The sequence below is a fragment of the Tupaia chinensis genome, unplaced genomic scaffold, assembly GCF_000334495.1.
Source record: "Tupaia chinensis unplaced genomic scaffold, TupChi_1.0 Scaffold143787_1, whole genome shotgun sequence".
In the NCBI taxonomy this organism is placed as follows: Eukaryota; Metazoa; Chordata; class Mammalia; order Scandentia; family Tupaiidae; genus Tupaia; species Tupaia belangeri.
Genome location: NW_006203636.1, coordinates 861,439 through 886,841, shown reverse-complemented (window position 1 = coordinate 886,841; position 25,403 = coordinate 861,439). Strand labels below are relative to the sequence as shown.

Genomic DNA, 25,403 nt, shown 5'->3' with positions numbered 1-25,403 from the left:
GTTAGTGTAATGGCTGTGTTGCTGGACTCCCACGTAGTCCACCGCGATTCAGGTCCTGGACCTGGTGGCTTAAACTCACGCTGGGCGTGTTTGCATGCGTGCCCAAGATCCGAAGAGGAGAATGGAGGAGAAGGGATTGTGGTGTGGCCATGCCCCCCGGGGGGGTGAGATTTCTCACTTTCTGTCTCTCTGTCTCTCTCTGTCTTTCCGGCAACTACACGCGCCCTATTGCAAAAACCTCTCCAAAAACAAACAAATAAACAAAAGATGCATATTTTATATATATCTTATATATTTACTCCATTATTATTATATTTTGACATTTGCATTAATTTTGAAATTAAAAAATAAAGTTTCATTACAATATATGGATTCTTCGTTTTTACTCAATTAACCCTAAATTAAATTGTAAACTTAGAAAAAGTGCACTACAGAAAACTAAAAAAATACAACACATTTACAATTATGTTTCATACTTTCTGATTTTTCTACTATCAATGAAGGGTAGCAATCCCAGCTATTTCTCAAATCAATTTATTTAGTTATTTATTTATTTAGGTTTTTACCATAGAGTGTGTGCCCTCACCAGAGAGAGCTAGAGAGAAGGAAAGCAAGATATCATTCCTTCCCAGAGAGTATAGTCATGTCACAATCCTCTTTTTTCTGCTTAGAATTTTGGGCACATATGCACATACACCCAGTGTGATTTTCAAGCCACCAGTTTCTGGACTCAAGCTGCAACCCACCGCATGGGAGTCTTGCACCTTAATAACCACATCATCAACTGCTGTCCCCTCAAATTAACTTTTTAATTTCAAACTGGTCATCAGACTCATAGCAACTAATTTAACCATAACTTACTAAATTTATCATTAATTAAATTTTATACTTAACAATTACATGATAGGCACAAGTTAATATGTGTATTAAATATACCCTTTGATTAGTACATTTTTATATGATTATTTTGCTATGTGAATGGACTTCTAATCCTCATTTATATCCCAGATGAATTTCAAGGGAAAATCTTTCATCTTCTTTTGGAATATCCTGTCAAACCTTTCATTCTGCTCCACGGTTAAGTGATTTTTCCAGTCTCCAACAATACCTAGTGGGATAAGCACATGAACAGCATATAGGTGAGGAAGCTGCATTATCAGGGAAAAGTTTCTCCCAATGATTTTTTTTTTTCAAAACCAAACTAAATATTTGTTAGTTCTCCATCAGGTTTGATACTCCACTTTTATTATACAGGAATGAGTCAAGAAAGAACCTTAAAATGCGGTAACACAGTATACAGATATATAGTACACTTCTCTATCTGTTAGACTTCCACCAACCACCACCATTCAATTGTTACCATTCTTTAGAAGGAACAAAACCTAACAGATTTAAATATGTCAGGATTTTTAAAAAATTTACTGTATGCCAGGTATCATACTACCAAACTGCATCTATTATGTAATGTAATTCTTAATACAATCATATTAGCTAGGTATTTGTACATATTTAAATGATAAAATGACAAGACCCAAAGCTTATCTCCATATAACAGGGGCATTGCAGAAAGACATCTACATCTGAGGTGCTCTGCTCATTTCTGGTACCAACGTGAGGGCTGAGCATCCCTGAGTTGCTACCCTCCCTTTCCAACTCACCTCCTCAGCCCATAGCTAGAAAGGTAGGAGAAAAAAATGTTTTTTTCTGTATTCTCAGGTTTTTTCTTTTTCTTCCTTTCTCTCTCACCTTTTTTTAAAAATTTATTTTTATTTTTATTTTATGTCAATTCCTTTTACACATTCAATCAAGTTATTTAGCTTGCAAAGTGAATATTCCAACATGTGTACATTTCTCACCAGTCCTGGTGACAATACTATGAAGTTTTCTTCAACAGATAATAACCCATTTCTTTGTCCCATAAATGCTTTGCTTCTCCATTTTTCTTCTTAATGTCCTTCCTCAGACTCTGCTCCTTCACCCACCCTTATCCCACACTGTATCTGGTATTCACAACCGTTTACTGTGTTTCTATATTATTTAGTCATTCAGTTTCAGTCATAGAGTGCAGACATTTGGTATATATTAAGTGAAAGTATATGATGTCTCTCCTTCACAGCCTGGCTTGCTTTACTCAGCAGTAAATCTTCCATATTCATCTACTTTCTGTCAAAGTCAGGGTCTTATTGTGTGTGTGTGTGTGTGTGTGTGTGTGTGTGTGTGTGTGCTTTTTGTTTTTTGTTTTTAATGGCTGAATAGTATTCCATAGAGTATATGTGCCACAGTTTTTCAATCCATTCATCTGCTCATGGTCATTTGGGGTGGAGGAGTAAAAAAAAAAAAAAAACACTCTCTAAGAATGACATACAAATAGTCAAAATGCATATGAAAATATGCTCGACATCCCACTTTGTAAGGGAGATGCATATCAAAACCACAATGAGATATCACCTAATCCCAGTCAGAATGACTAAAATTAATAAAACAAAAAATGATTAAGTGCTGACCAGAAAGCAAAAGAACTAAGAGAGATCTCAAGAAAGTCAACAGAAGCACTCGGAAACATTGCCTGGTACCATTAACAGTTCTGTCTAGCAGATAAGTAAAGAATATCTCTTCTTGACAGGCCCACAAGACTTTCAAATACAGGTACTTAAAGGCACAGGTAAATGGTGAGTCACTCAATTGACTCTGTAGCTTTGGTAGGCTTTTTAAGAGTCTAACCTGAAGTTTCTTATAAAAGGTTCCAGCAAAGTCAACAAAATCAATTAGTATTCTCATGGAGCTTTGTGCAAATAACAGACCAAATTGAGAGTAAATTTTTTTTTCAAATAAGTTAATTTGTGCCTCTTTGGTAAAAGGAAGAATGGAGAAAGAAAAACAAATGTTTCAGAAGAAAATTACAGTGCATTTATTACTAGATTTTAACCTTTGTCCATACCTGTTTTTCGAGTTTTTAGTATCTGCCTACTGTTTGAACAGAATCCTGATATTTTTCCTGGCTTTAAGTCTTAGGCAATTTTTTCTTAACATTGTTGGATTTTGACTTATTAAATCTAAAACTGCTTTTCTTCAAATTAAAAATATACATAAAAAGTATACCTATTGGGGAACGAACAGTTAGTGTAATGGCTATGTTGCGGTTTGCGTCTCAGACCCGGTGGCTTAAAACTCGTGCTGGGCGCGTGTGCGTGCATGCCCCAGACCTGTGTGTGCATGCACAAGATCCCAAGAGAAGAATGGAGGAGAGGGGATTGTGGCATGTCCATCCCCCTTGGGGGATGATTTCGCACTTTCTGTCTCTCTGTCTCTCTGGCGAGCGCACGTGCCCTATAGCAAAAACCTCTTAAAGAAATAGAAAAAAAAAGTATACCTATTTAATTACAGAAGTAAGCTATATATCCTCAGCCAGCTACTACTTTATAATATTTTCATTCTACTCACTGAGTTTTATGTCTAAAGTCAGACATGTGTTCATAAACAGGTTTTTATCCTCTGCACTTGCTATTAAAAATATTTAAGTTAATTAAGATCCTTGTAAATCAGCAAAATATAAAAAAACTATAAATAGCTATTAGGAATAATATCAATAATGGATTAATATTAACTAATATTAACCAATACTGACTTGTTAATCAATAATGTTAGTCAATATTTTTTTGAGAGGTTTTTGCTATATGGTACGTGTGCTCTCCAGAAAGACAGAGACAGAGAGACAGAAATAGAGAAGTCACCTCCCAGGCTGGATGGCCATACCACAATCCCTTCTCTTCCATTCTCCTCTTGAGATTTTGGGCATGCACGCACACGTGCCTGGTGTGAGTTTAAGCCACTGGGTCCGGGACTCAAATTGCAGTTGACTACCTGAGAGTCCAGCAACATAGCCATTATGTCAACTGCTGATCCCTCTTGTCAATATTATGGTATAATCATACAATCAAATTTATGTAGCAGTAAGATATATGTATGATATCTATGTATAAAAGTGCTAATGTATAAAATATCATTAAAGAAAAAATAATAAATAAAATTAATTTTTAAAAAGGCCCAATGATTTTCAACTAATGAAGTCTTGGTCACACAAGGTGCCAAATTTTCCAGAGCTGCTGTTTTCCTGGATAGAAGTTTGAAATCTCCATTATGCCATTTTTATAATGAAACCTAATAATTTGGTATCTTCAGCTATCATTTCTTCCTGTGTAAACATTATAATCAGTTTGAAACAGACAGTAAACTATTATGGATCTGAGCATTGAAATATATTTGAATTAGTTGAAGAATGAGAAAAGAGAATTGATACTAAATGAGATAAAATACAAATATTTTTTATTTTTAAGGAAGATTTTTGCTATAGGACTTGTGAGCTCACCAGAGAGAGAGAGACAGAGAGACAGAGCATGAGAAATCACCACCCGAGGGGATGGGGGTGGCCACGGTGCAATTCCTTCTCCTCCATTATCCTCTCAGTTTCTTGGGCATGCACGCACATGCACCTGGCATGAGTTTTAAGACACCAGGTCTGGGTCTCAAACTGTGGAAAACTATGTGAGAGTCCAGTGATGTAACCATTATGCAATCTGCTCCTCCCAAGAAATAAGAATTTTTAAAGAAAGTCAGTATCTAGAGCAATTTAAGTAGAATGTTTACATAGTTATTTAAACATCAATATCTATCATCATGGGACAGCCAGTGGCATGGTGGTTGTAACAGCTGTATATCACATGACTGTGCAGTTTGAATTTCAGAATTAGTAATCTGAAAAATACGATGAGTGGGTGTGTGTGTGTGCCCAAAATTCACAGAGCTGAATGGTGAAAGGATTCAGATTTGGTCATCCCCCATGGGAAGTGCTTTCTCACTTTCCCTTTCTCTGTCTCTCTCTGGCAAGCACACATACCATGTAGTAAATGTTTTTAAAAATCTATCTTCATAATGATAAAATATGAAAAGATTTTAGAATCAATTATGAGTAAAACAAAGACGTTCACATCATATTTTAAAAGAAATTATGTTAAAATAATTATATTTTTAAAAATTGGACTGAATGGGACCATCATTTGGTGTAATGGCTATGTCACTGGACTCCCATGTAGCCAACCACAGTTTGAGTCCTGGACCCAGTGGCTTAAACCCAAGCCTGACGCATGTGCATGTGTGCCCAATATCCCAAGAGGAGAATGGAGGAGAAGGGACTGCAGGGTGGCCATATCCTCTGAGAAGAGATTTTTCACTTTCTGTCTCTCTGTCTCTCTATCTTTCTGACGAGTGCACACACCCAATAGCAAAAACCTCTCAAAAAAATAAATAATAAAATAAAATAAACCACCTCTCAAAAAAAATAATAAAAATTTGGACTGAAAGGGTGTCAACTAGGAAGAAAATATACTCATTATTAACCAAAACACTGGGCATGTAATAACACAATAAATATTTATTGAATATTTTTGCATAATTTAATTCATAGTAGAGTGGGTTAATGCAATCACTCTACTTTTGTGGTGAGGAATCTAAACCTCTTACTGCATAATGAAACACATACTAAGATGTCCTCCTTGAATACTCCAGGAGAAATAAAGGCAAAGAATTAGAGTAATTCCTGGTCACATATATTCATTCTTTCAGGCAAGACTTGTTAATAGTTTGAAAAAGTAGGATCATGTTGCCTATAAGGAAGAAATCTACTTGTTAAGCATGTGCAGTTGTCAGGCTTTGTATCTAAATAATACATTTCCAGTGAAATATTCAGGGTTGATGGGCACTTTCAGTTAGATACTCTGTAGGTCCCATCAGATGTCAGTATCTCTTAAAGAGTCATACTGGAGGAATTACATGTTCCTTCTAGGGCCCAACGACTTGCACATCCATGTTTACTGCAGCAATATTCACAATTGCTAAGACATGGAATCAACCCAAATGTCCAAAAACAGGTGAATGGACTGAAAAAGTGTGGCATGTATATACTATGGAATACGACTCAGGTATAAAAAATAATGAGGCCTTGGCATTTGATCAAAAGAGGATGAATATGGAAGATGTAATGCTAAACGAAGCATACCAGACTATGGAAGAAAAGCATGTATGCCCCCACTTACTACATGCTGTCTGTACTCTACTAGAAACTGAGATTGGAAGGTATAAAAGCACGGAGAGCAACTATGGATACCAGAGACAGTATGGGAAAGGTGTGAGAAATGGGGGGTGGGGAGAGGGAGACAGTTAAGGGTGGGTTGGGGGAAGCAAAACATTTAACAGATAAAAAATTGAAAAATTATCTGTTGATAGTGTGTATGACAATTTCTTTGACTAACATATAGTATATTGGTGCTGAGAAATTTATTTTTCAATATTTTAAAGATATATAGTGATTGAATGTTAAAAAATAAGAATAAAAAAAATAAGATGTTTTTTTTATAAAGCACAGAGCATCACCTTTGCGCAGGAAATATCCCTCACTTCTTTTCCCAATTTCATTTTGTAGAATTTTATCATAATTTGCTTTTGAATCAAGTTTCATGTTTGGAAATGTAGCCTGTCTCACAATAGCATCCACATCCTCTTCACTCAGGTCTTTCTCAAGAAACTTGCAGATTTTAAGCACAGAACTTCTGAGATCCTGAAAGAGTTGTGATTATAAGAAATTGCTCAACATATAAGGAACGATGTGTTACAGAGTAACATATACCATAATCAAGTAGTATTTATTTCTAAAATGCAGAAAGGGTTCACCATATGAAAATGAAGGCAATATACCACTAGAACATAATGAAGGGTAAACAATCTGACATGATCAACCCAATTGATGCTGAAAGAAGTGAAAAAGCATAAATGGAATAATATTTCACATTCACTAACTGGAAGATAATCACTTTTGGAAGACAATCTTAAAAATCTATATTCTTGGGGCCGGAAGGTGGTGTGGTGATTAAGGTGCTGGACTCTCACATGACCCACTGCTGTTCAAGTCCCAGACCAGGCAACTTTTTTCTCACTTTCTGTCTCACTAGCTCTGTCTCTCATGAATGCATGTATACTATAAGAAATTAAATAATAATAATAATAATTTTAAAAACTATATTCTCTCCATTCTCAATGATTCCACTCCCATTCATTATTTGAAGTAGGCTAACACACTGGTCTCTTAACTGGTCTGTTCTGTTTATAGTCACTATTTTTACTTTCAAACCCACTAATGGGAATGATTTTTTAAATTATTTTATTTAACTTTATTTATTTATTTATTTTAATTTGACTAGAGAGGGACAGAGTGAGAGAGAGAGAGAGAAAGTGAGAAAGCAAGCCCCCAGGTCCAGGACTTGAACCACGGTCGGCCATGTGGGAGTACAACACCTTTAACCACCACATCACTTGCCGGCCCCAGGAATGATGTTCTAAAAGTATTATTTTATTATAACACTGCCATCTCCTAACCCTTAAAGTGTTCCCTATTCTCTTAATTTTTTATCACTCTTACTTTGCTCTTTAAATTCTCCCTTCAGTTATTCTAAGGGATCATCATTTTATAGCCTCGGAAAACTTGTACATTACCTTAACTGGCTTAAAATATATTGGTTCCAGTGCTTCATTATGTCCTCTTACAAGGTATGCCTGATTAACCTCAACCTTTGAGGTTGCTTTTGTTACTACAGATGATTTCACAAGAAGGTATCAGAGAGATGGGTTTGTATAGTGAGAAAAGAGCTCCGAGTAAGTCTAGTAATTAATGGGTGGGTAAGAAAGTCGAACCCCCAAAGAAAAAAACTTGAGAAGGAGATGTTAGGTATGAGGACAACTAAGAGAAGGTGGTTAGCTGAAACCAGGGTTGGGGGGAAGAGCTTTCGAAGAATTATCTTTACAAAAATAACCTTCTCAACTTACCTTATTCATTTCTTCATACATCATGAAAAGAATATTGAAGTCATGTCTGTGTTCATACCAGCCTCTGATGTGATCAAACCAAACACTTCCTACCACTATGGGGAAAATTACAAGGTAAAGATATTGTGCTTATAGTGGAGCAAAATATATTCTTTATTTTCTGTTTTGGAATATTCAAAATAAAACCAATAATTTTCATCACTGGACATCTATATTATCATTTCAAAATAGTTAGTGCTTGGGAACGATCACACAATGTTAATAAAAACCTACCTATGCAAAGATATGGACATAGGAAAACCTCAATGTAGAAAGGAGATCAAATATCAAAGTTTGAAGATGTCTTTAAGTAAGTCCCTTCATTTTCCTACCTCAACCACTTAAAAATGTGTCTCTCTTTCTTTTCTTATTCTTTAAGATCTCTGGATACAAACATTAGCTATCTACAATAAGACAGACTCTGGCTGTAATCTAAATGAATGAGAGCCTGATTCCACAGTCCACAAGCTTCTTGCATCAATCAATCATTCTCAGTAATGAAAAGAAAAATGCCACAGATGTCATATAAGGCCTTCCAAGATCCTTGACAGAGCACACAAACTCACTTTGAACATTTGTTATTCTGGAATATATGGCTCTACCTGTGGATGTAGCTAGTCTGAATTGCTAGAATACTTGTGGTCCTCTTATGGTCTGGTAAAAATGTTTGCTGAACAATATGCTTTAATAAATTTGACAATTCTCAAATGGTCCAGGTAAGGATAGAAAAGTCATAGACCAGCAGATTAAGTTGATCTACAATACAATAGTAACGATTTATGTGTGTTCTACTATTATTGCTCTTCTTCCTCTCTCCAAAATATGTTCTTTAGGTTTGAGAATTTGGTTAAATGACAGCATCATCTAAAAAATATGTTGCTTATTAAGTAAATTCATAGTTACCTTTTCCATCTAGAAATTTTTTCATGAAACGTTCTATGGTATCTGAAGCTTCTAACAGAGCCACCATATTAGAAAAATGAAAATATGAATTCAAAATATCCTTAGGGTTTCTGTAGACATACACAATCTGGGGGGAGAATCATGAAATCATGTTAACAATTTTCAGTTATCCTTACAGGTTTCTTTTTTTAAAACTACGTAATACTTCATTACATAAATACATAGTAACTTTATTTTAATCAAATGTTCTTTGCAAGTATGTAGGATGCATTTCTTTTTTAAAAAAATAATTTTTTAAATTTAGATTTTTGCTATAGGGCATGTGCACTAGCCAGAGAGACGGAGGTAGATGGTGAGGGGAAAAGTGATAAATCGTTCCTCTCCTCCAGGAGTAATGACCATGCTGCAATCCCTTCTCCTCCATTCTCCTCCTGAAATTTTGGGCATGTATGCACACACACCTGGCATGAGTTTCAAGCTACCAGGTTCAGGATTTGAACTGCAGTTGGCTATGTGGATGTCTAGCACCTTAACCACTGTGCCACCTACTGGCCCCTAGGATGCATTTCTAAAAATGAAATTGGTAAAGTTGATAATGACTTCAAATTATTTTACGTAGAGGCTGTAGAGTTTATCTCCCATGAGCACTATATGATATTTAATATATTGACAAGGTAACATTGGAGATAAGTAAAAAAAGAACTACTTATGATAGTGAATAAATAGTTTTCCATATGTTAAAAGAAACAAATATTTTAATCTTGTACCATACACAAAAATTATGTACAGATGAATTTAGGATACAAATATTAAATAAAACTTTGATATTGAAAAATTTTAAAAATCTTATGATCATGGAGTAGTCAAGGATTTCTTAGATATGCAAAATCTGTTAAAAATAAAAATTGATCAATTTGACCTCATGAAAGTTATAAAATTATAAAAAGCCACAAAAGTATGAAATCAGCAACATATGTAAGCAATAGTAGATTAATATCCAAAATATTTATATAGCAAATGAATAAAAAAAATACAATAGTGAAATGAAATACAGGGACCAGCAGTTAGCGTAATGGCTATGTTGCTGAACTCCCATGTAGCTGACCAAGGTTTGAGTCCAGGACCTGGTGGCTTAAACTCAGGCCAGGCATGTATACATGCATGTCCAAGATCCTGAGAGGAGAATGGAGAAGGGATTGTGGCATGGCCATCCTCCCTGGGGGGTGATTTCTCACTTTCTATCTCTCTGTCTCTCTCTGTCTTTCTAGTGAGCACACATGCCCTGTAGCAAAAACCTCTCCAAAAAGAAAAGAAATGAAATACAATAATGAAAAATTGTAAGATCTAATTGCTTTACACACTGAGAAGTAATTATGGCCAATAACCAGACTAAATTCCTTCCTGACCCCTCTGTAATTGAAAAATATTTGGGAGTATTCTTATTTTGTGGCAGAAGGATTATTTACACAAATTCAATAATGCTTGGGAATCAGAAATTGGAAATATTCAGGGCTTTGACTGGAATGTCCTATCTTAAGATTAATCAGAAAACCATGGAACTAAGGTGAATCTCAAGTAAGCCAACAGAAGCTCTTAGAAAGACGATCTGACACCCTGAATAGTTCTGCCTGCAGAGAGGATTAGAGAAGACATATGAAAGAATTTATAACATAAAATAACCTGAACTGTGGGACCAGACCAGCAGTTAGTGTAATGGCTATGTTGCTAGACTCACATGTAGTCGACCGTGGTTCACGTCCTGGACCTGGTGGCTTAAAACTCAGGCCGAGCGCATGTGTGTGCATGCCCAAGATCCTGAGAAGACAATGGAGAAGGGATTGCGGCGTGGCCATCGCCCCTGTGGAGTAATTTCTCGCTTTCTGTCTCTCTCTCTCTCTGTCTGGGCATCCCCCCCAAAGAAAAAAAAAAAAAAAAAAAAAAAAAAACCTCTCCCCCCACAAAAATAAATAAATAAATAACCTGGACTCTTCCAGTCCAGCATTGTAATCGGTGGCGATTAAAAGAGCAACCACACCAGAGGATTATCTTGAGAAAGACTTTGAAGGAAGAAAAAGAGACTGATCTTTGCTAGCAGATGGTGTCTCACGGAATATTTGGTAGGCAGGGCTGAATTTAGAAGGTTTATGTGTGACTTGTTCACTGGGCATTTGCTTTTCAATAATTTGAGTCATTGACATGCAAATATTTTCTCAAAAATATTTAAAACCTTACTGTCTCTGTTGTTATAGAGTCACAAACAAAATTATACAAAGGTATGAGAAATATTTTTAATGTTATCTTTAAAATTCAGTATTCTGAAATTTTGAAAATTGTTTATGAACTGTCAAGAACTAGGGAGTAGGAGCTAACATTTTTTGATATGTAAAGTTAATGTGGAAAAATGTAAAAATAAATTAATTAATAAAAATATCAGACTAAAAAGTACCTAATCTCATTATTTATTATGTATATGCAAATTAGATTAGTTTGAGATACCATTTATAACAACAACTTTGACAAGAATTAAAAAATCTGATACCAAAGAATTACTAGAATAAAGATGAGAAATCATTTGTCATTTATTTCAGCATAAACTGATGCTGTTAAAAATTTGCTCTCTTAGTCTAGCAGGTGGCATGGTAGTTAATGTGCCAGACTCCCACATAGTTGACCATGGTTACAGTCCTGAACCCTGCAGCTTGAAACTCATACCCGGTATATGTGTGTGCTTGCCCAAAATCCCAGGATAAGAATGGAGGAGAAGGAATTGTGACATAGCCATCCCTCCTAGAGGGTGATTTCTCACTTTCCCTCTCACTGTCTCTGTCTCTCCAGTGACCACACACACTCTATCGCAAAATCTTTTCTTAAAAAAATTGTTCTCTTATGAAACTATAGCACAATCTTTAAAGTTGAACATTCTTGGACTATGGCTTTGCAGTCCTCAACCTGGCAGTTTGAAAAACACACCAGGTGTGTGTGTGTGTGTGTGTGTGTGTGTGTGTCCAAGTTCTCGAAAAGAGAATGGAGGAAAAGGTATTGTGGTATGTCCATTCTCCCTGGGCAGTTATTTCTTACTGCCCCCCAGAGTCTTTGTCTCTGTCACTCCAGCTTGCATTTATACCCTATGGCAAAAACCTAAAAAAAATGAAATTATATGTCCCAATAGGAATGAACTTTATGTGCTAATATTATATATGCTATTAATTACATTGCAAAAATATGTGTGATGACCCAGCCTATGAATGTACTTGTAATTCCATATCTATTTGTAATGTGCAAAACAATATCATAAAGATATAATAATCAAAACATTTGAAAGAATGTGAATGAGTGCGGAAGTGGGGCTAGAGAACAACACTAGGAAAAATTGTTTTCTGTTAATTTCTGTTATAGAGTATGTGTGCTAACCAAAGAGAGTGAGAAATCAAACCCCTCTCCCTCCACAAGGGGAATGGCCATGCCTCAAGCTCCTTTCCCCAACACACACCCCCACTCTGCCCCATCCTGGGCACAAATGCATGCACATACACCCAGCATGCCTCCCAGACCTAGGGGACTTCAATCACATAGCCAGCCAGGTAGGACTCACTTGCCCTACCATGCCTCCCGCTAGCCCAGAAAATGACATGTTATCTAAGGAAAAGTTCTTAAACTATTTCTATGACATACCTTGACTTTTTTGTTCTTGAAACCTTTTGGTGCTAAAAAATATGGAATATGGGAACAGAAGAGGCGAGGAGATGGTCTTTTGGAAAAGTCTACATTGCGAATGTTGTATTCAAGGAAGGGGGCTCTGTCAAGGGTTTCCAAATTTTCAGTACTATTTCGATGTCCCTCAAAATAAATCAAGCTTAGTATCTGCTGAGTCCAGATGGTACCTGTAAAATAAATAATTTTCCTTCAAACCCCTAAATTGATTTTTAATAATAAATACAAATAATAAATTAATTTCTAATTTTTTTTAAAAATAGTAGATTCGCCTATCTTAAAATCATTTGGATTTTTTCTTTTAAACTTAATATATTTTAATGAGTTTTTCTAATTTTTGTGTGTTTACCTTTGTCTATATTTTACATTAAAATGAATAAAGATAAAAATCAAGGACTCAATTCATTTTTCACTTTGAAGGATTTCAATTTTTCTGATTCCATGATAGTGGTGATTCAGATTAATTCTAGGTCTCTTCTGTATTTCTTGTACTTCATATAAGGTTCTTTTTACATTGTTTTTTTTGAGGTACTTTCTCATTCCAGAGACTCTTTCCTTACTTTTTATAAATAGACAAATTAAGCCCTTAAGACTCAAATGTCTCTTCAAAACAAGGTGAAAGTGTGTTCAGTTTCTTCTCCTCATGATTATTATTATTAGTAGTAGTAGTAGTAGTAGTAGTTTTTGGAGAGGTTTTCTCTATAGGGCACGTGCGCTCGCCAGACAGACAGAGAGAGACATAGAGACAGAAAGCGAGAAATCACTCCCCAGGGGGGATGGCCATGCCTCAATCCCTTCTCCTCCATTCTCCTCTCAGGATCTTGGGCATGCACGCACCCGTGCCCGGCATGAGTTTTAAGCCACTGGGTCCGGGACGTGAACCACGGTCGACTACGTGGGAGTCCAGAGACATAGCCATTACGCTAACTGCTGGTTCCCCTCCTCATTATTTTTCACACCATTCGGTGACTCTACCTCATAAATTTTTTTATAATAATTTTGCAAGGATAGCTCTTAACACATAGTATGAGGAAAGAGAACAAAAATTCCACTCTTGTGTTAATTCTTGGTCTCGACTAGTGAAATCTGGTCACTGGCTTTGTAAGTATTTGGGAAATTCATGTGAATGTTCTAAAGAATTCCATTTTCATTTAAAATGAACCCGGATGTGATAAACAATAATAGTATTAAAGTTTGACCCATTTTGTTAATTATGATTCTGAAGATTTATGAATTATAATGTAGACCTAACACCCTTCAACTATCCCAAGAAATAGGCTTTCTTTGGAGCTGAGCCAGTCATTTGGAAGAAAATAGTTGTCCCAGAGAATCACAGCCTCCAGAACTGGCAAAGAAAGATTTTGATATTGTCTATATCTGATCACAAGCACCTATCACCCACTCCAATCTTAGCATAGGACTCCAAAAGCACTTCACAACCTGTTGCTGACTATTGGGTCCTTTGGTGGCCATACTGGGTGGGACACCACATGAGGATGCTTGCTTTGCACTACTCTCATCGCCAAGGCTTATTACTGTTGGGAGCATGCACTTAGGCCATGCTATCAGGGCTAGAGTTGGAAAGGTTATGGATACACATCATCAAGAAACTGAATTGATTCTTTATCTCCACAAAATAAGCAATGACCTTAAATACTGCTACAATTATCAGTATCTCGATGTGATCACACAGTAGTAAACTGTAATTCACCTGAGACTAACTCATCTGTCTGATCAAAATACCAAAGAGGAGCTTTCAAAGGGTCAGGATCCATGAAGATGATAATTATTGTTAGGGGAGAAATTTTCGAAGAAAACCCATGTAAACATAAAGCACACATTGTCTGCTGCACATAGCAAATAAAATACTTTCTCTCTGACACATATCCTGACATCTGTCAGCATCGCTGAAACAATAGGAAATTCTATAATATATTAAGCTTTCTAAAGATGTAAGGAAAAAACAAACTTGAAATAAATAAAGTAATATGTTTGGGAAACATCTTTATTTACTCTTAGACCAAATTTTGTATGACTAACTTTACTTTGGTGTTCTAGGATAGCTACACTATGAATAGGTAAAAAAGAAAAATGGGGGCTGGTAGGTGGCATGGTGATTAAGGATGCTGGACTCCCATGTGGCCAATCTCAGTTCAAGTCCTGAATCTGGTGGCTTGCTTTATCACTTTCTCTCTCTCTCTCTCTCTCTCTCTTCTCCTCTCTCTCACTCTGTCCGTCTCATCATGACTTCATGGTGTGCACATTTGAAACCTGCTCCTGCTTGTAGAGTCTATAACCCATTCAACTCATATGTAATCATGTATCTGTTAATTAAGTTTTCCCCTTGCCCCCACTTACTCCCACTTTCTAGCTTCTGATATCTAACATCACACTCTCTGTTTTTATGATGGCATTGCACATTGTATACATGTTTTGGAAAGACCACATGCTACCCCACAATGGTGTACAACTATTACATGTAAACTACAAATTACATAAAAATTGAAATTAAAAAATCATGAGGCTGCTGGTGGCAGAGTGGTAAAATGTGGCACTTTGGAAGCTGACCCATGTGGGAGGCTCCAGATTCCAATGAGGAGACCTCCCTGAGCATGCTAGGCATAAGCATACACATGATCTGGGGCTAGCTGAGGCTACAGTAAATCATGGCATCAGGACCGTTAAGAGTTCTTGCTCTCTCTCTTCTCTCTCTTTCTCTCTCCCTCTCTCTTGCTTGTGGAAGATAAGATAATCTCTCATGAAAGAAATATATAAACATTAAGAATTTCATTTGAAATCTTACCAACTCCTGTTTAATCTTTTATTATGCATCAATCACTAAAATGTCAAAAGAAGCCTTCCAAGTTTCACCCTCTGATGAAGTAAGAGTCACCACTATGAAAGACCTTTCAGTGCCTTCTGCAGCCCACCAGGATTGTGTTTCACCATGTATTTGTACTGATGGCTTTTACAAACAAAAAAACAAACAAAAAAAACCCCCAAACAAACAAACAGCCAATGGTGTAGTGATTAAGGTGGTTGGATCCCACATGGCCAACTGGAAAATTTGAGTCCTGGACCCAGCAGCTTGAAAAAATACCCAGCGCATGTGCATGTGTGCCTCAAATCCCAAAATGAGTAAAAAATGGAGAAAGGATTGTGACACGACTGTCCCCCAAGGGGGGGGGGGGAAGGTGCTTGCTTTCGTTCATTCTCTCTCTCTCTCATATTTCTTCTGTCAAATTAAAAATAAAGATTTTCAGTGGACTCTATTGATCAAGGACTTTCAAGAGAATTTTTTCTTTTTTCTTTTCTTTTGGAGAGGTTTTTGCTATAGGGCGTGTGGCTTGCCAGAAAGACAGAGAGAGAGAGACAGAAAGTGAGAAATCACCCCCTGGGGGATGGCCATGCCGCAGTCCCTTCTCCTCCATTCTCCTCTAGGGATCTTGGGCATGCACGCACACGCGCCTGGCTTGAGTCCAAGCCACTGGGTCAGGGAATCAAACTGCAGTAGACCACATGGGAGTTCAGTGACATGGCCATTACACCAACTGCTGGTCCCTCAAGAGAATCTTAAACTGGAATTCAGCTCCCATGGAATGCTTCCCTTCAAAAAGGAAATCTACTAGAAAGTTAATCCTCATTGCAGATAAAGCCTCTATCTAATGAAGCATTTTCAATTAGAAGAAAGAAAGATTTTGAATGGTCTAAGACCTGTCATGAGGTAAACAATATATTTTCCAGAGCAAGAACAAAAGACTAGCCTGGGAAATCCAGACATCTCCTATTCCCGTATTGAATAATTGACTTTAATGAATTATATTCACAAAATGGATTATAGACCAGTCATATTCTAAAACCATAATACCATCCTTAGACAATACCATAAATAAAAAAGCCTCTTTCCTCATATAGACTTCTGATCACTGACATAACTATTTCTCTGCATTATCACTCCTAATGCCACATTAGTCCATAGAGTCCATGGAAGTCATCAGGCTGCAAGTTATCACTCATCACTGAAGGACGGGGCCTACTCCAGGTGCATGTGTGTTCAGTCTATTCACCAAACTTTACATGTCAAAAAAGGCTGTAGCGGTAACAGCTGCATAGAACTACTGCTTCCTGGAGTTAATTCTTTAAAGGCCCCAAATAACTCTTGTGCTTTAGCAATCATGAGGAAAATCTCACTCACGGCGATTTTCCTCCTGGTGTATAGATGCACTGATCCCTCTGGAACCATAATATAATTCTTCATCCAACTCCCCTGCCTTTCAAGCTCAAGAGCTAATTAAAGTTGATTTGTTACATACAAGATGCGCACATCCATACCAAGGAATTATCTATTACCCCATATGCAGGAAGCACTAAAATAAGAAATAGATAAATGGACGATGACCCCAAATGGTAGAGAATCCTCCCCAGTCACAAGGTGCTCTCATTATGCCTCAGTCAAAGAAAGTTCCTTTTTCTCCCTAGTTATTGAGTTGTTTCTGTTTAAATGGATGCTAAGTTTGTGTTTGTTTTCACCATAGGGTACATGAGCTCACCGAGTGTGACAGAGACAGAGAAGGAAAGTGAGACATTACCCACTAGGAGGGATGGCCAAGCCACAACCTCTTCTCCTCCACTACCCTCTCAGGATTTGTGGCGTGCACAAACACCCTCATATGATTTTTAATCCATCGGGTCCAGAACTTAAACTGTGCTGTCAGTCATGTGGGAATCCAGCTGCCTTAACTATCAGGTCACCGGCTGTCTCCAGTGCTGTTTTCAAGCATGCTTATTGTGCATGTATTATACCGGCTTTTTCCTATACCCTAGTAATATGAACAAACTTCATTAATATATTTTTGTACCATTCTTGAGTCCTGAAATAAACCTACTTTGGTAATGGTGTTTTTTGTTTGATTTTTTTTCCATATTCTATGATGTGATTAGCTTATATTTGGCTTAGATTTTTTTTTTGCAAATTTTGAGAAAGTTTTAAAAGTATGTGACATGCAAAACAAATCTTGTAACTATTACTGCTCAAATTATTTAAGTACATTTTATAGTGAACTCTGGGGGAAACTTGCTAATATCCCGTTCAAGATAAGCAAGAACACAGAAGGCTAAATTGAGGACCGATGTGTGATGTCCTAGAGATCTGGGCTAGAGGCAAAGCATTAATGGGACAAATAAATGTGGTATTATTTGTTGAAGATAATTTTATAGTTTTATCAACTAGACAAGGGAGAAATATTCACAAGTTGGAGTATTCACTTTGTAAGCTAAATAATGTGAATTAATGTATAAAATAAAATAAAATATAAAATGAAATAAAATGAGTAAGGGAAAGACTTTTTGTAGACTATAGTGCTTGACCTAAAACTAAAACTGAGACGCTCCAAACATCTTAGAAAGGAAAAAAAAAAGTTTCAGTTTTTGCTGAATCACCCACCTGATAAAGTTTTCAAAATGGAACAATCCACATACAAGAAAATGTGTTAAAAACTTAAGAAAATATTGAAGTTGGCAGGTGGTGTGGTGGTTAAGGCACTGAACTCCCACATGAGTGACCGTGGTTTGAGTCCCAGACCTGGTAATTTGCTTTTTCACTTTCTTTCTCTGTCTCACTCTGGTCAAATTAAATAATAATAATAATAATACCTAAAATTAAACATATTATTCTTTAAATTTTTTAAAGAAAATATAAAAGGTTATTTATTTCAAAGTAGAAGGATGAAGCATTTTCACAACAACAAGGAATTTTATTGACTTAGATTCCAGTGTATCTTCGAGCAACATTAATCACTCCATACAAAATTGTTTCAATAACAATCCTATGTTCGAACAAAGCAGATTCAGAAAATCAACTTCCTTTTGGAACGTTAGATTTGAGTACAATTTATTTGGTTAAAAATTATTTCATTATTATAGAGAAATGTAAGGAAGTCAGTGTAATTGAAAAGCACATGAGGAATTACTTCTGAAATAGCCTGCCAACCAAAGTCTAGGTGATGTTTTGAATATATTAGGTCATTAGGAAAGTCATGGTGTGTTTTTCTATGTAAAAACACACCATAACTTTCCCAGTGACCCAATATTTTCTTGTAGAATCAAAAGAAGCCAACAGGTCAGCATTTAACAAAGATCTGCCTTTGGCTCAATATTTTATTTCTTCATATTTGCCATCAGAAATTACAGCACATGTATTGCAAATGGTTTTCTAGCATACAGATTTGAGTTTCATTTAGCTATTTTCTCATGGGAAATGGTAATCTACAATGTCGATTTTGCTGCTATGGATGTCTAGAACAAGGAACACTGGTACATGTGCATTACCAAACGTAAGCATCAGATGGCCCCCTTCTCAAACTTACCAGATTTTGGATATGTGATTACAAAGACATCATCATCTCTAACTTCAAAATTTTCTAGATTTTCTAGCAGGTCAGTATCAACTAAATCACGCTGAAAATTATAGCCTTTAAAGTTCAAAATAGTGGTGTCTTCGTTTTCCATAATTTTTCACCTATAAGTAAAAACAGCAAAATTCTTTTCACATTTTTAGTATTTACAACAATAATTAATAATTATTGAATGCTGCCTATTTACCATTTATACTTATATGTATTAACTTTCTTACCATACTAAAAACCTTATATTCATTAAATAATTTAGATTTTATGGTGACCCAGTATTATGTAGTTATTATTATTATCATTATTAATATTTTAAAGATGAGAAAACTGAGATACCAAGAGGTTAAATAACTTTTCCTGAAATCCTACCAGGAAAGGAATATTATAATTCCAAACTTACAAATGAGGATATTAAGAACAGAAGGTAAAGTAAGTTATTCAAGATTACCCAGACAGCAAAGATGGGTAGATTTGATGACAGGTAATTCAAGCACAAGGTTCAAGTTTTTATTGTGGTTTCTTAGTATTTTGTATTTTTATGCCTTACATTTATATTGTTATAGAAATAGGAAGCTTTTCATAACATGCTTTTATTTATATTTTTTCTTCTATTTTCTTTTTAGAGTACAAATAAACCTGTTTCTAGAAGAAGTTTTTGAGGTTTTGGAATTTGATACACGTACAAATGAATCATGGAAAATGCTCTGCATGAGTAACACCAATCTGTTTCATTGTGTTAATATTGCCTGTATATCATAAGACACAATATACAGGATAACCTATAATAATTTTTATAATTTCCAATTAAAGTTTTATTTATTTATTTGGAAATTTTTTTCTATGGGGTGCCTGCACTTGCCAGAAAGACAGAAAGAGAAATCACCCCCCCCCCAGGGGGGTTGGCCAAGCCATAATTCCTTCTTCTCCATTGTCCTCTTGGGATTTAGGGCAGGTGCACACTTGCCCTGCGTGAATTTGGGGACTCAAACCGTGGTTGACTACACGGGGCGTAAACACTATGTCATCTGCTGATCTCAAAGGCTCATTTTTTTAATCCTAAATATAATATGAACCTAAAGAAGAAAGTCAAAATAAATATGAACAGTGAACAAGTTTAAGAACTATCCTTTCAAAATGTAAACCAGACAAGAATTTCTATTAGATTTGCCTATGAAATCTTTCTTGAATGTTAAATAGATCAGAATATCCCATGAGTTCTAATAATGTAGATATATAATCAGTCTACTGCTCTTTTATTTTTGTCTATGCTGAGATTGAATTTTTTAAAAAGCTCAAGTATGTCTTTGTTTAAATCACATGTCAAGGGACCAGCAGGCATGGGGGTTGAGGTGCTGGACTCCCACATGGCCCACCGCAGTTCAACTCCCAGGTCTGGCAGCATGCTTTCTTAATTTCTCTCTCTTTCTGTCTCTCTCTGGTCAAATTTTAAAAATAACAATAATAATAAATAAAATTAAATAAAATAATTCTAAAAAAATAAATTGTATATCAAGAAATATTTAGCTCTTTTACAAGTAATCTAAGTCACTTGATCAACAAAAGAAAAACAGAGAAAATCAGGGGCCATACAGTAATGCAGAGGTAAAACGTGATACTGTGTGAGGCAGTTCCACAGGGGAAGGTTCCTGGTTCGAGTCTAGAGATCTCCCCTCCTGGCTGAGGGTAAAGTTAGACTGCAGTATTCTATTACTCGTGAAAGAAATAAACTTTAGAATGATTAGAAAATCACCTACATTACTATCACATTGGTTTTTGAGTAAAATGTCATGCTCCTAAATCCTGTACCAGACTGGCAGGATCAGAATTTCTGAGGACTATAATCTAGAAAAGTGGATTTTACCAACTCTTTAATTCATACAAAACAAAATTAGTGATAAAGCATTATCTTCCTTTTGGATGATGTTTAATCTCAACCTCCAGAAAAATCTCTGTGGGATATTATTGACCGCCATTTAAAAGATCCAGTTAAGGTGTAACTAAACTACTAGAGGGTTCCTCACTATGAGCTGAAATCCAGGCAATCTGGACTATTGAGAATTCAGGACAGAATAGCTGGACTATTGAAGTGCAAAGAATGATTTCTTTTTTCTTTCTTTTTTTTTTTTCTAGAGTTTTTTTTGCTATAAAGCGCATACGTTCACCAGATAGACAGAGACAAAGAGACAGAAAGTGAGAAATCACCCCCCAGGGGGGATGGCCACGCTGCAATCCCTTCTCCTCCATTCTCCTCTCAGGATCTTGGGCACGCACGCACACGCACCTGGCATGAGTTTAAGTCACTGGGTCCAGGACTCAAACTGCGGTCAACTACATGGGAGCCTAGCAACATAGCCATTATGCCTACTGCTGGTCCCAGAATGATTTTAATAGAGGTAGAGAGAGAGAGAGAGTTCTTTTGAGATCATCATCACAAATTTTCCAGGGAAAACTTTTTTGAGAACTCAACTTTTGGAGTGTGGAGAAGGAGCATTTATATGTCTAACATGAACACATGGGGAAGTCCATAATTAAGAATATAGTTGGAACAAAAGTCAGGGACAAAGAGTGAATTTCTATCACACCTTCCTAACAATCCACAGTAACAACCACACATGCCCTCCCAAAGTCTTCATGGATTATAGAATCTACAGGCTGAAGACAGAGAAAAGAGTTTCAAGCCTCTATAAATATTCTGCCTGCACATCAAACTTTTTTTCTTCCTCTAATCAATTGGTTTGTCTTTTACAGTCTTGGGAGAAAAGGAATGCTGTGAGTTGTGTCACAGAAGCAAGAGAGAAGTAATGGGTTGTGAGGTGGACTCACGTAGGATAAAATCTCAACATTGGGAAGCTACAGGTTGTTTGCATCTTTTTGCTGAACATAGGAGAAAGTGATTGTATAAACAGAAAGGGTGTCTGTCTCCTTCTTATTCTATCATTAAAGACCAAAAGAAGAGGAAATATAAAAGATTAGAGAGAGACAAAGCAGATACACGTGTTATGCAGAAAAGAGAGTGAGACTGGACAGAGACTCCAGGTCTGCACTTGTATTACTCACTGTTGCAGACCAGCAGATGAAGCAAAAGCACCTGTGAAGCAATTTTCCGGGTAATGGGGAGAGAGATGCTGTGGAGAAATAAGTAGTGCCTACAGAGTTTGCTTTAGCCAATGAATTACGTTCTAAGAATTAGCAAATAACTCAGTTTGGATAAGCTGAGTAATATTTTGTTGACATTAGTAAAAGCATAACAGATTATTCTAGAAACATTCAAAAGGTCAAACCTTTTAGAGATATTAAGAGAACTGCATGTAAGCAGTAGTTTTATTTACTTATTCTGGCAATTATAAAACAAACAACAAAGTGTATTTGAAAGCTATATCAACAACTTTCTTTGGCATAAGTGATAGCAAGTAAAGTGACTTAGACCTGTTTCAAGTGACTGCTGTTTATTGTTCGGGTCTTTTTTCACATTGTTTTGTCTTCTTGTCGTACCCTTAGTCACCTGATTTGTGAAATTGGCTATCACTATGAAAGGTTTCAGAGGCCTTATAAACTGAGTATGCAAATTCATTTTTTAAATTTTTTATTTACTTATTTTTTTCAGAGAGTTTTACTATAGGGCACATACGCTCATGAGAAAGACATGAAAAAGAGACAGACAGCGAGAAATCACCCCCAAAGGAGGATGGCCATGCCGCAATCTCTTTTCCTCCATTCTCCTCTTGAAATTTGGGGAATGCACACACATGTGCCTGGCATGAGTTTTAAACTGCCAAGTCTGGGACTTGAACTGTGGTTGGCTGCATGGGAGTCCAACAATGTAATTATTATGCTATCTGCTGGTCCCCACAAATTCATTTTTTGACGGCAAAGGTCAAATTATCTAAATGATAGTCTTTCAATACTTTTTTTAAAAGTAGATGGTACTGATATTCAGGCTGTCCTTTTTGTATCCTATAATTAATATTTGAATTGGTATTGTCTCAGGCTTATTTAACATCTCTTCCAGACTGTTTTATTTAACTTTATTAAGAATTATTTTTATTTATTTAATTTTAAAAATTACTATTACATATTTTTAAATTTTTCTATAGGTCATGTTTGCTTATGAGAGAGAGACAGAGAGAGAGAGAGAGGGAGAAAGCAAGCAGCCAGGTCTGGGTCTCAAACTATGTTCAACTATGTGGGAGTTCAAAGACCTCACCTCCCCCCTATCACCTGCAGGCCCCTCCTCTTGACTTTTACCAAGACTTTTCACCCGTTTTCCATCTTCTGTTGCTTAATCTTAATAACAGCTTTATTAATGATTCATAGGTTTCCACTACAAACAAAACTTGACCCAGATGATACTTTAATCCTTTCAATGTACCAATCTTCACTGATAAAAACGTAAATTTTAATCTGAAGTAATTGAAACGTGCAGATATTCAGCTGGTGTCTTATTTCTCACAATGTTTGTATTTAAGACACTAATCCATTTTATGAGGGTGAAATAGCATGTAAAGTCCAACTCAATGGGAGATCACTTATTAAAATATCTAACTCAGCTAAGGGTTTTGGTTTCATAACACACATTTTCAGTGAACTGAATTCTTTAGGTATTTTTGAGATGCTTATGATCTCTTCCCCCTTATCTCTCTTTCTGTGTCTCTGTCTCTGTCTGTCTGTTTTGCTGAGTGATTTTTCAGCTATGAAACTTCTAGACCCTCTGTATAACACCTGAATGAATAAAATAGCACTGCATCCATGACTAAAGGCATGTTTCAGCTTCCTAATTTACATACCAAACAGTGATATGGCACATCTGAGAACTAAGAGGAATCAGGAGAAAAGACCTACTGCAGAGGTGTGCAAGGAAAGTACCAAAAGGCAGCCTGGAAATAGTGTACCAGAGAGCAAAGAAGTACACAAATACTTAAGACATGTCAAAAGAGCACTAGAGCCAGCTTAGAGGTAGTGTATCTGGTCAGTTCAGGGACAATTTAAACATAAAATAAATAATCACTATGTAGATCACATCCTTTTGAATAAAATAAGAAAATATAAGCCTATACTAAGGGCAGGCAAACATTACTGATAAAGAAACAGAAGCTGACATTTTATGACTTTGAGGCCAAGTGGCAAGAACAAAGACATTCTGTAGGTACTTATAAAACAGAAGAAAAAAATTTCCATGATTATTTTTGCTTAAAAATTCAAATATATTGAGGTCAGCCAGGTGGTATGGTGGTTAGAGGCTGGATCTCACATAGACAATTGTGTGGTTCAAGTTCTGGACCTGGTGGCTTGAAAAACATACTGGGTATGTGTGCATGCATACCCAAAATCCCAAGAAGAGTGGAGGAGAAGGGACTGTGGCATGATTATCCCCTCTGGAAAGTGTTTTGTCACTTTCTCTCTCCCTCTCTCTCTCTTTCTCTCTCTTTCTGTTCCTCTCTGGTAAGCTCACATTTCCTATAGAAGAAAATTTTTTTACAGATTTGTGCCATAAGGCACATGCGTTTGCCAGAGATAGAAAAACAGTGAGAGGGAAAGTGAGAAATCACCCCTCAGGGAGTACGGCCGTGCTGCAATCCCTTCTCTTGCATTCTCCTCCTGGGAGTTTATCTTTTTCAATTTCTTTCTTCAGAATTTTATAGTTTTCATTGCGGAGATCTGTGATATCATTGGTTAGATTTATCTGTGTTTTATTATTTTGCAGTAATTTTAATAGAAATTGCTTTCTTCAATTTTACCTGTCTGTTCATTGTTGGTATATGAAAAAGCCACAAAAATTTTATGTTGATTTTTGTATCCTCTGACTTTGCTGAATTTATTGATCAACTTCTAGGAGCTTTATTCATGCCTTATTCTAGAATTTTCTAGATAGATAGTCATATCATTCGCAAATAGGGACATTGAAACTTCCTCTAATATTTGAATTGTTTTTTCATTTCACCCTTTACTGGCTACATTGGCTAAAAGTTTTAATATTATATTGAAAGGAGTGGAGAAAGTGTACAACCCTGTCTCCTTCCAGTTTTTAGTGGGAAAGCTTTCAGCTTTTAACGACTCAGTATACTCTTAGCTATGGGTTTTTCATATATAGCTTTCATGGTGTTAAGAAATGACCTTCCAGGGCCAGCAGGCTGTATGGTGGTTAAGGCACTGGCTCCTACATGACCAACACCTCGGGTTCAAGTACCAGATCCATGTGGCCTGAAAAACATTCTGGGATATGCCCAAAATTCTGAGAGGAGAATGGGAGAGAAAGGATTACAGTGTGGCTGTCCCCACAGAGGTCTCTCACCTTGTATTATGTTTGTTTTGTATATGCTGTATCATCCTTGCATCACTAGTATTTCACTGAGGACTTTTGCATCCATATTAATCAAAAATATTGGTCCGTCGTTTCCGTGTGTGTATGTGTGTGTGTGTGTGTGTGTCCTACCTGCTTTAGGTAACAAGATGATGATGGTTTTCTAAAGTATG

General features: G+C 36.3%; 1 protein-coding gene across 2 annotated transcripts in view; it reads right to left on the bottom strand.

Moving 5' to 3' along the window:
* Window positions 1–314: 314 nt before the first annotated feature.
* Window positions 315–25,403, bottom strand: part of LOC102492810 (amine sulfotransferase) — a 38,102-nt gene continuing 13,013 nt past the window's right edge. Inside the window, exons 1-7 of one of the 2 annotated variants that reach the window (XM_006165000.3) lie at window positions 21,990–22,098; window positions 18,891–19,042; window positions 12,487–12,695; window positions 8,815–8,941; window positions 7,873–7,967; window positions 6,427–6,610; window positions 315–1,108 (exon numbers count right to left, since the gene is read on the bottom strand). In XM_006165000.3, the coding sequence (XP_006165062.1) occupies window positions 987–1,108; window positions 6,427–6,610; window positions 7,873–7,967; window positions 8,815–8,941; window positions 12,487–12,695; window positions 18,891–19,032 (879 nt within the window). In that variant the 5' untranslated portion in view covers window positions 19,033–19,042; window positions 21,990–22,098 and the 3' untranslated portion in view covers window positions 315–986. Of the gene's footprint in view, window positions 1,109–6,426; window positions 6,611–7,872; window positions 7,968–8,814; window positions 8,942–12,486; window positions 12,696–18,890; window positions 19,043–21,989; window positions 22,099–25,403 lie in introns of those variants that run through there. The other variant, XM_006165001.3, reaches the window with a different exon arrangement.